This window comes from Microcaecilia unicolor, chromosome 1 (assembly GCF_901765095.1).
Source record: "Microcaecilia unicolor chromosome 1, aMicUni1.1, whole genome shotgun sequence".
NCBI lineage: Eukaryota > Metazoa > Chordata > Amphibia > Gymnophiona > Siphonopidae > Microcaecilia > Microcaecilia unicolor.
The window spans coordinates 244111169-244123212 of record NC_044031.1 but is presented as its reverse complement, the minus strand read 5'-3'; the positions used below and the strand labels follow the sequence as shown (position 1 = coordinate 244123212).

The 12044-nt window shown below is 44.5% G+C and overlaps 1 protein-coding gene across 1 annotated transcript in view; it reads left to right on the top strand.

Moving 5' to 3' along the window:
• The window catches only part of LOC115471567 (E3 ubiquitin-protein ligase MARCH6-like), a 284950-nt gene that overhangs the window by 220374 nt on the left and 52532 nt on the right, over nt 1-12044 (top strand). Inside the window, exon 21 of the mRNA XM_030205205.1 lies at nt 9717-9898. Coding sequence (XP_030061065.1) covers nt 9717-9898 — 182 coding nt within the window. The remainder of the gene's footprint in view (nt 1-9716; nt 9899-12044) is intronic.

The following is a 12044-nucleotide window of genomic DNA, read 5'->3' as shown; positions in this document are numbered from 1 at the left end:
CAATTGAGGGGGCCATAGTTGCTCCCATCGCTACACCTGATATCTGTTGAAAAATCCTCCCATTGAACTTAAAATAATTCTTTTCCATCGCAAGAGAGGCAAGTTCAAGTACAAAAGACCTCAGGTGTTCTTTCAGCTGTGATTGTTGTTGAATGAATCTCTTTATAATACACAAAGCTTCTGTTTGAGGAATCACGGTGTATAGAGAGACTACATCCAGGGTCACTAGTAGAAGTCCATCTAACGATCCAGACCACCCAGCAAGTAAATTCATAAACTGCGTGGAATCTTTAATGTACGATCTCCCTTCTGCCACCAGTGGTCTAAGAAAAGTATCAACATATACTGACAGAGGTTCTAGTATTGATCCCTACTTGAGACGATGGGGCGACCTGGGGGTTCTACTAAAGTCTTATGTGCCTTCGGCAAGGTATAAAAGACAGGGACCTTCCGCGTCTTGGCGTTAAGAAATTTAAATTCTTTCTGTGTGATGAGGCTTAATGCAGAAGCTTCTCAAGTGATGTCAAAAATCTGCACCTTCAGCCCATCTGTCGGATCTTCCGTAAGTTCTCTGTAGTCCGTCTCTTTATTCAGTTGCCTCCATACTTCTGTATCATAGGTCATTCGGTCTTGGATTACCACCGCTGCCCCTTTATCAGCCCTTCTGATGATAATCTGGGGATTTTGTTGTAATACTTTGTGCCCTGCGTTCGCTCACCGGCAGATTAATAGGGGGAGTGAACGATCGTTTTTCCATGGCTTCTAAATTCCTCAGTACTACCTGTTTAAAAATTGCCAGGGTAGGGTCAAGTGGACCCGGAGGGAGCCATGTAGACTGAAGCTTAACTCTAGAACTATCTCCTGTCGTGCCAGTAGATTTAACAAAAAACAGTCTGATATCGAGCTTCCTTTAAAAACTTCTCCAGCTCTACCCTACTTTGAAACTTATCATGTTTCTGAGAGGGCACAAGAGACAATCCTTTCGATAAAACAGACAATTCAGACTCTGTTAGTTGACAGGAAGATAGATTAATCACATTTGTCTTAGTTAAGTGTGTGACCTCGTGACTTGTTTAGATTCTTCTACTCAACTGTTCCTTCTCGAATTTACATTAGCTTTATGTAAATGTACTTAGCTTAAAGACGTGTGTTGTCCTTCCGTCTTTCACTGTTGCTATGACTGCAGTCAACTTTTGGGAATGGACCATGCTTTTCTCTTTTTCTGAGAACTTTCTATTTGAGATAGAACTGCACACTAATAGCGATTAACACGTTAATCGTGATTAATAATTAACCACGTTCGCGGTTGGTCTGGCATCTCACTCCCCTCCCAGACCCCAGGGACTCTGTCCTCTCCCCTCCTGTTCTACCTTTTTATTTTCAGTATGCCTTCGCCCTGCAGCTGCAGCAGTATTGAAACGTTGCCTCGGTCTACACCGGGCCTTTCTCTCTGACTCTCTGGCTTCTGATGCAACTTCCTGCTTTCAGGATGGGATGGGTCACGATGGAAAGGCCAAGTGCAGGCCAAGGCTGCGTTTTTCAATACGGCTGCCGCTGCAGGGTGCGAAGGCTTACTGAAAATGAAAAGTTAAACCGGGAGGGGAGGGAGACGCCAGACCAACCGGGTGAGGGAGGAAAGGCACAGGGAGGCATATATATGAGAGGTTGGGTGAAGGCACGGGGGGGGGAATACATATGAGAGAGAATGGTTGACGGCACAGGGGGCGCACGTATGAGAGAGAGAGAATGGTTGACGGCACAGGGGGCACACGTATGAGAGAGAGAGAATGGTTGATGGCACAGGGGGTGCACGTATGAGAGAGAGAGAATGGTTGACGGCACAGGGGGCGCATGTATATGAGAGAGAATGGGTGAAGACACCAATCTTTAGGGCCATGGTTAAGGAGCAGGGCTTGGCAACTCGAGAACTCCCACTTTCTTATGGTCTCAACGGGTAATTTTTTGCAATAAGAAACAGATGCCAAACCGCTTCTTGACAGAACTGCCATCTTGCTCTACCCCCCCCCCCCCCCAATGCATTTAACTCTTTTATCTATGGGGGGAGGGGGTCATTTTTTGTTACATTTGCATCCCACATTTTCCCACCTATTTGCAGGCTCCATGTGGCTTACGTAGTACCGTAAAGGCATTCGCCAATTTCGGTATGAACAAATAGAAAGTGATGTTGTGGTAGAATAAGGTTCATGTGTGACAAACGCGTTAGGGAATCGTAGTGAGGAAGAGTTATTTTTTGTCCATTTTGAGCTTTGGTTTTGTTGTGTTGCAGGGTTCAGGCATTTAAGTTGGGTCGCTAGGGTATGCCTTTTAGAACAGGTTAGTTTTTAGTGATTTCTGGACGTTTAGGTGGTCATACGTTGTTTTCATGGCTGTTACTAATGCGTTCCATAGTTGTGTGCTTATGTAGAAAAAGCTGGATGCATAAGTTGATTTGTATTTGAGTCCTTTGCTGCTTGGGTAGTGGAGATTTAGGTATGTTCATGTTGACCCTGTTGTGTTTCTGGTTGGTAGGTCTGTGAGGTCTGTCATGTATCCCGGGGCTTCACCATCGACTATTTTATGAACTAGGGTGCAGATTTTGAAAGCAGTGCGTTCTTTGATTGGGAGCCAGTGCAGTTTTTCTCGGAGGGGTTTGGTACTTTCAAATCGCATTTTTCCAAATATAAGTCTGACTGCTGTGTTTTGAGCGGTTTGAAGTTTCTTTATGATTTGTTCTTTGCATCCCGCATAAATTCCATTGCAGTAATCTGCGTGGCTTAGTACCATTGATTGTATCGGGTTGCGAAATGTTTCCCTCGGGAAGAATGATTTCAGGCGTTTGAGCTTCCACATTGAGTGGAACATTTTCTTTGTTGTAGATTTCACTTGGTTCTCCAGTGAGAGGTTATAATCGATTGTAACGCCAAGAATTTTCAGGCTGTCTGTGATTGGAAGGGTGAGACCTGGGGTGTTTATGTTTGTGGGTTTGTATGTATTGTATTGGGATGAGATGATGAGACAGTGTGTTTTTTCTGTGTTGAGTTTTAGTTGGAATGCATTTGCCCATGAGTCCATGATGTTCAAGCTGAGCTTTATTTCGTTGGTGATTTCTGCCAGATCATGTTTGTAAGGGATGTATATTGTGATATCATCTACATAGATGAAAGGGTTAAGGCCTTGGTTGGATAGGGACTTGGCTAGTGGGGTCATCATTAGGTTGAAAAGGGTCAGTGATAGTGGTGATCCTTGAGGTACTCCGCAATCTGCTTTCCATGGTGATGATATGTTTGAAGTTGATTTCACTTGATATGTTCTGGTGGTTAGGAAGCCCTTGATCCATTTAAGTATGTTTCCGTCAATCCCGAAATAATCTGGGAGTCTTAGGTAGTATTTTGTGGTTTACCATGTCAAACGCACTGGACATGTTGAATTGGAGAAGAAGTATGCTTTGTTTAGTATGTATTGTGAATGCATTTCCTAACCTGACCCAGGACAACCACTAACAACATTTCAAATAAAAGATAGCATTTTTATTAGAATGTATTTATTTCATATTTTCAAACTTTTTAATGTCACTTTTCCTTTTCTTAGTGGTCAAATTGATGCTGTAACAGATTAAGACTGGTAGGGGTTGAAGCAAACAAATATATTTCTTTTTTTTTTTCTTCATTTTTTAGTTTTTATTTAATAGAAAGAGACAGCAAAAAACAGGTGATAAAGTAAGACAAATACAACATCATAATCAAATGTAACAGCAGTAATTCTCTTTAAAATACCCAAGAATACCATAAAGTAACTTCATTATTTTATCATAAATTTTGAGTACAGAAGCCCAACCAATTCCCTTGGGGTAGGAAAAAAAAACTCCTCCTTTCCTAATCCATACCCATAGCTTAAAACGAACAATGATCTACAAAAGGCGCCCAAATAGCCTCCCATTTAGACAAAGTATGATGTCGCTTAGCCCACAATCTCTCCATCTCACAAATATACCATAACTTGTTTAGCCATGGAATCAAAGAAGGAACTTTTTGAGACTTCCAATGTGCAGCTAGAGTAGCAGCAGACATAGCATGGTGAACCAATATACCCTGTGATGTGGTTAGTCCAGGAGGTATACCAGGAAATATGAAAAATTCCGGTGACCACTTAATGGATTTAGCAAGCCACTTCTGGAGTCTATATTGAATCGCTTTCCAAAATGACCGTATCTTATTACAATTCCACCAGATATGCCCCATAGTACCCCTCTGGCCACAACCTCTCCAGCATAAAGGTGAGACTGCTGGAAACATGTGATGCAGTTGAACAGGAGTCAAATACCATCGGTGTAAAACTTTGACTGCGTTTTCTTTAAAAGGGACAGAAACAAACGTTCGTAATAACGCATGTTCCATATTGGTCCAAACATCATCACCTAAAGTCAAGCCCAACTCCCGCTGCCAATGCATACGATGGCCAACCGGTGGTCGCGCTAAACCACGCAAATAGGCATATAAACCGGAGATTAAACCCCTCGTAAATCTCAAGTCTTCACAAAGACTCTCTAAGAAGGAAGCCTCCCTTATCAACAGAGGCTTGATCACACTAGAGGTTAGAAAGTGCTTCACTTGCACATAAGCGTAAATATCAGTCGGTAAAATGGAGTAAGTGTCAACCAGGTATTGAAAAGATACAAAGTTCTCCTCATCAAAAAATTGACCCCAAGTCTCTAAGCCCGCTGAAAACCAACGCGAATACAGCCCCGAACCAAGACCTGGGGAAAACGTTGGATTATATAACAAGGGCGTAAATCCAGAAAGAACCATATTCGGCGTCTCAAATAAACCATCCCAGTAATATAATGTGGTCTTGATAGAAGGACACATCACTCTAGGCAGAGAACGATAACGACGCGGGAGCCATATCAAGAAACGTAATGGACACAAGCCCACTGAAACCTGCTCCAGTTCTACCCACCGTTTCTGAGAAGAAGCATGGAACCATTCAAAAGCAGCCACAGCTTGAGCCACTTTATAATACCAGAAAAGATTAGGTACACCTAACCCACCACGTTTTGGATCACCATACAACAGGGAACGGGAAAGGCGTGGCCGTTTATTGAACCATATAAATTTAAGTAAACGATTCTGCAAACCCGAAAGAAACTCGTGAGATAAACAGAGAGGCAAAACCTGGAAGAGATACAGCAAGCGAGGAAGCACGTTCATTTTCACAGTACTTATCCGTCCAAACCAGGACAGCTCAATAGAGTCCCAAGAATCCAAGTCTCTGTAAATATCCCGTAAAAGTGGAGGATAATTAATCGAAAACAGGTCCGAAAAATCCTGTGAAAGAAGAACCCCCCAAATACTTAATTCCCCGAGTTACCCATTTAAAAGGAAAATGAGCTTGCAATGACAGCAAAACAGGTTCAGGAAGATTAGCAGCCATTGCCTCTGATGTAGACATATTCAGCTTAACACCCGAAGCAGAGGAATAGGCACCCATAAGCCCGAGTAAATTAGGCATGGAGAGGAGAGGTTTGGTCAAGGAAAGTAAAATATCGTCAGCAAATAGTGCTAATTATACTCCTGATCCCCCATAGTAATCCCTGAAATATCCGGATGGGCCCGCACAGCACAAGCAAGAGGCTCCATTACCAAGGCGAACAGCATAGGTGAAAGGGGGCACCCCTGCCATGTGCCCTGCGATAATGGAAACGCAAGGGAACTCCCACCATTGATGCACACACAAGCCGTAGGCGACCGGTATAGAGCCTGAATCCAACTTCTGAATCCATCCCCAAACCCCATACGCTCTAAAACACTGAACAGGAAAGGCCAATGCACACGATCAAATGCCTTTTCTGCATCCAACCCCAACAAACATAAGGGAAGGTCTGTCTGCTTAGCAACATGTAACAAATTGACCATGCGCCAAACATTATCTTTTGCTGCCGATGCTGGACAAAGCCCACCTGATCAGGATGAATAAGATCTGGCACCCTAGCTAAGCGGTTAGCCAAAACTTTAGCTATAATATTAACATCTGAGTTCAGAATTGAAATAGGGCGATAAGCACAATTAACTTTATCAGAACCAGGCTTCAAAATGACAGCTATCCAAGCCTCCATCATGGAAGGCGGCAAAGCATCACCGGCCCGCACTCCATTCAAAATTTCCACCAAAAGTGGGGCAAGTTCCCCACGAAAGGCTTTATAAAATTCGTGTGGCAACCCATCCAGCCCAGGAGCCTTCCCAGCCTTAATCACCTTACCTACCTCGTCCACCTGGATGAGACCATCCAACCTATCCCTTTGCTCCTCAGTCAGAGAGGGAAGCCCGTGGGATGCCAAAAAGATGTTTATGGCCCCAGGCTGCAACGCAGGGTCAGCCGAATACAGAGTTTGGTAGAAGGTTTGAAACCGTTGTCAAATCAAGGAAGAGGTTGTGAGCACCCCGCCCTTATCGGCAATTTGCAAAATAGTACGGTCAAACCTACGCTGCCGCAGCTTAAGAGCCAATAATCGACCAGGTTTGTTACAAAACATATAACGCTGTTGCTGCTGTTGACCCCGAATAAAGGCCAGCTCTTCCAAATACACAGCATCAAGTCGTAATCGCAACGAGTGGATTTGCCGCAAAACAGAAGGAGAGTGGGAAACCTTGTGGATCTCCTCTAAACGAGACAATTGAGAAACACATTCTGCAACTTCCAGTCTCCTAGCCTTTGCCCGGGAACTGGCCAGTTTCAGGAAAACCCCCCTCATAACCGCCTTCAAACAATCCCATACAATCCCCAAATTCGGACCCGAGTCCAAGTTGAGCTCAAGATAGTCTTTCAAAAGTGAACGGTAGTCAGCTAGTATTTTATCCTCTTTCAGTAAAGAAACATTCATGGTCCATCTACTATCCCGAATTGCTTCACCCAAGGACCGCTTTTCTACAGTTTTTTGCAACCACATCCAAAGCGATTTACCTGGGGCAACGGAGGGTTAAGTGACTTTACCCAGAGTCACAAGGAGCTGCAGTGGGAATCGATCCCAGTTCCCCAGGACCAAAGTCCACTGCACTAACCACTAGGCTACTCCTCGCTCCGGACGGAAGCTGTACCCAAATCGGCGAATGATCAGAAATAGTGATAGGTCCAATTTCAGAAGAACATCCCGCCTGTATTAAGGAGACATCAAACAACAAGTGATCAATACGGGAATAAGAACCATGAGGATGAGAGTAAAAGGAATAGTCCCGATCTGCAGGATGATGCAATCGCCACACATCCACCACAGCCAAAGATTGAGCCAGAGACACAAGAGCGGAAGAAACCTTAGCATCCGCGCTGGACCCCCCCAGCCGGACCTGTTCAATGCTGGATCAAAACACGCGTTAAAATCACCCCCTATAACCAATTTACCGACTGGATCAGCTTGGACAATTTTCACCAGCCGAGCAAAGAACGCCCCCTGAGAATCATTAGGAGCATAAACAGCTACCAGGGTGAGAGCAACGTTAGTTAACAATACCTGCAAAATCAAATATCTACCCGCAACGTCACTCCTAACTTTCAATATTTGTACCTGCAGAGAGCCATGAATCAATATCGCAACCCCCCGTTTCCTGGATGAATCAGCAGCGGAAGCCCAATCAACGTATGGGTAATGATGATGAGTCAAGTACTTTTCATGTTCCCTTTTTAAATGAGTCTCCTGCAGAAAAATCACTTGGGGCTTGTGGAGCAGAAGTTCCTGGAAAAGCTTATACCGCTTTTGAGGAGAGTTCAGACCTTTTACATTGTAAGACAAAAACTTAAGGTCTGCACTCATTTAGAGGCTGATTTGGAAAGCACCAGCGGAGTAGCTTACTGAGATATCTAGCAAGGGGGCAGGCTAACTGCATTGCAACATGGGGCATCGCAACAGGAGGATAGGTAGAAGGTAGAGGAGCCCCCCCCCCCCCCACACACACAACCCCCCACTAAAGACCGCCCACTAAACAACCCAAACAACCCACCAGAGAAGAGAGACCCAACCCAACCAAGCATACCCCCTCCCCTGGGTTACCCCAGCTGCTCACAAGCATAACCCCACCAACCATACCCGCAATACACCGCAAGGTAGGAGAAAACAAATTTAACACCACCCTATGTGGGAGAGTAGAGAAACCAACCCCAACACCCCCGACAGCCCGACCCAACCAACCCCCACCCACACACACTGCACACCCAACCCACACACACTCTTAACAAGTTCAATTCCAATAGCATTATACCCACATGATTCTCTCCAAAGAAGAGAAACAGGGCCATACCAAACCCCACAACCCCAAGCCCGATGTCAATTTAGAAAAGCAGGAGAGTAAACAAGAACACGTTTTGATGACTGACATGGGCCAAGCAAATCTGCTGCAAGCGTGTTAAGGCTTCTTAGAAGCACTTGGCACCCTCTGCCATTTCCAGAGTTTGGCCAGAGTTTCAGGAGCTACAGCAGGATGAGGAGCTGGTGACGGTGTTAGCCCCGCCAGATGTAGCACCCTCTATGCGTCGGCGAGCATTTGAACACGATGGCTCCGTCCATGACACGTGAAATTCAAAGCAAAAGGAAAACTCCAGCGATAGCGGATCCTTTCCTTGTTCAAAAGCTGCAAAGCTGGTTTCATCTCTATACGTCGCTGCAGAGTTAGCTGGGAAAGATCTTGGTACACTGTCACCCGGGCATTATTGTAAGTCAGGTCTTGAGACTGTCGAGCCCGTGATAGGATCTGCTCCTTTGCCGCGTAGCTTCCAAACAGCACTGCAAAATCCCTCGGTGAACCTCCTGGTCTCAGCGCCCCTGCACAGTGAGCCCACTCAAGCGCAATTAGAGACACACAGAGGTCTGCCCCAGCAGAGCCTTACACAGCGATTGAACGATGGCCGGCACGTCCTCAGTTGCCCCGCATTCTGGCACACCTCGAAAACGGAGATTTTGACGACGACCCCGGTTGTCCAGATCTTCTACTGCAAGAGGACAGCAGCATATTGAGAGCCTATCGCTTTAAACTTAGTCTCGTGAGACGCGAGGAGTCAGAGTGATCGTCCATCTTGTGCTCCAGATCTTCAACCCAACCACCCAGGTCTCAGAGATCCGCACTCAGCGTCTCAATCCTGTCAAGGATCTCTAATTTGGAGGCCTTGATGTCCACCTGTATAGCCGAAAGGAGTTTTTGAAGCTCAGCAGAGACCCCCCGCTTCGACTTAGGGATTTTGGAGTCAGCGGAAAATGCCGAGTCATAGTTGGAGTGGGATAATCGAGATGGCGACGGTGATGCGCGACCTGCCTGGGCCTTGCGTGCCGTTAAACGGGCACTCTCTCCCCCCCCCCCCTCCCTCCCTCCCGCTGCCAACTTGCTCATCGCAGCTGCTGCCACTGTACCCCGAACTCCGAGTAAGTACAGGAAGGTATGCCGGAGCTGAGTGTGGTGCTAAAGCTAAGCCCTAAATTATGTGAGTGAGTGAGGAGCGCAAGATCTAGGCTCCATTAGGGACGATGACGTCACTTCCTCCCCCAAATATATTTCTTTTTAATATTAAGTTTGCAAAATGTTTCAAGTGTCAAGCTGATTAATTGTGTTGATTTTTTTAAAGACTGACAAGATTGGAAGCACGGACATTTTTCTTTTGTTTTTGATGTTAAATTGTAGCAAATGCTTTTCCCTTAATGCACAGATTAATGAATTGACTGTATCTATATTCCTTTTCAGTGTTTGCTGGTCGTTGGTTAATGTCATTTTGGACGGGAACTGCTAAAATCCATGAACTATATACTGCTGCTTGTGGATTGTATGTATGTTGGTTAACCATTCGTGCAGTAACGGTGCTGGTGGCTTGGATGCCACAAGGTCGTACAGTGATTTTTCTGAAGGTTAAAGAGTGGTCCCTCATGGTAAGTTCTGAACAAAATGCCTATTGTATAGCTGAAAATAGTACTGTATAATGATGGTAAATGTTCTGTAATCTGGTTTGTACTCCATATTCCTTCAGCTTTCTTTTCTCTCCATTTTCTCCCTTATTAAGCTTCTCTAAATTGTACTGAGGAAACTTGACATCATGCATTATTTTTTTGAATTATGGACCACAATAAATTGAAGACGTACAACTTTGTTTCTCTTCATGGAAACTGCTCAAATTCTTAGCAGTTTATAATGATACTTTTCCATTTTCTGTATTAGGTTTCTTTCATCTAAAATACAGATTGCAGTTATTTTTGTTTACCTTCCTGGTAAATGAAACTCTAGCTTAGAATGAAAATACTGGTTTCCGTAGCATTCTCAGCAGTCCAGTCCAGAACCTTTGAGTTGTGCCCATCGACCAGCAGATAGAGAAAAAATAGGTCCTTCATGCTTTGCCCTATAATAGCACAGTGCAGCCTTTGATGCTCAGTGTTTCTCTGTCTCTAGTGGAGACGGTTGCATTGTGCAGCTCCTGGACTGATTACTGAAGCAGCTCCGTACCTAGTTTGAAAACTAGGTGTCAGTTGAGCAAAGGGATACCTTACTTAAGTTTTTAAGTAAAAAAAAAAAATGAAGAAGAGATTATATAGCAAACTTCATTCAATCTGTAGCAGGGACAATACTCAAGAGCCCAAGTTTCCCTCTGCCCTTGTTCACCACTGTGTTCTTCCTTCCCCTGAAAGGGGTTTAAATAATTAGATGAGAAGTTGCTTCCTTACCTCAAGGCATCAGAAGAACTTTGCAGCGTTTGTTACAAGCTATACTAGTGATCAGCAGAAACGGGTAAGAGTATGCACCCATATCTCAGAGAGATGATTTTTTTTTTTTTTTTTAGGTAGTTCTGAGGGAGCTTGGGTTAGAGGCCGATTGTTTAGACCAGCAGCACTGCTGCTTCCAGAGCGGTAGGCCAAAGCATCAGTCCTTCCTACTGGCTTGGACTATATGCTCAAGGTCATTTTCAGGGTGCACTTAAGGATGCAGGCCTTGACAGAAGGGGATAACTCAGGAGTCTGATCCTTCCCCCGCCCTCCCCCACCAATGCATGCACACTCACGCACACTGATTTCTTTTCCCTTAGCCAGAGTTTCTATTTAAATCTAAAATCAAGATGAGCCTTGAGAAAATCTGTATTTTTGGTGTGCAGTTACAGAGCACCATGAGTAGTTGGGGGGGGGGGGGGAGTGCCTTTTCATACAGCTGGCTCAGGGGAGCTCAGGTTGCTGCCATCTTCCTTTGCTGACAGGAGCAGCATCTTAAATGGTGTTTAGGTCATGGGTGCAGGCATACGGCCCACATGCCTGACGAAATCCTTGGGGCACATTTCAGAGGGAACCCCTGACAGGCAATGCTTATTGCAATCAGTGGATCTTTTGGTCCCAGTGACCTCTAAATGCTGACCATGAAACAAGCCAGTACCCAACTTAACAGCTATCTCTCAGCCACAAAAAAAAAAAAGACATTTATTGTGCCTTAACATGTGAGTTGTGGAAGAGTGGCCATCTTGAGCATCCTTCTGAAGTAACTCTGGTCTCTGACCTCCTGACTTTGTTGCTAATTCTTTGAGTGGTCCTTTTCAGTTAAAAGGGTTTTCTCATGGTTTGTTAGTAGTCTGACGGGAATACCTGGGAGCAGGGATTTCATTCTCCTTGGAATTTGGCAGGACTTTCTAAGTATTTTATTTTAGTGCTCTGAGGGAGCTCAGAGTAATAGAGCTCACTTTATACCTCTATATTACCCAGTGACATAGCAAGCGGAGGTCCTGAGCTCTATTGGATGTTTCTTGATTAAAAAGCAAGACAAAAAGAGTGGGAGGTTGAGCACGGATGCCAAAGACTGGAAAGATATGTACTTGAGATCAAATGTTTATTGAGTAAAAAGACTCGACACAAACGTGTTTCAGCCGCTAGGGCATCAGGAGTCTACAAAAAAATATACATACATAATGAAAAGATTTACACACAAAATATTCAAATATATAGCAAAATGCAAAGAAACGTGTAATAAAGGAATGATAAAATCATACATAAAGACAACGTACTCAGTCACAACATATGGGTACGATAATGAAGATGGTCTGAA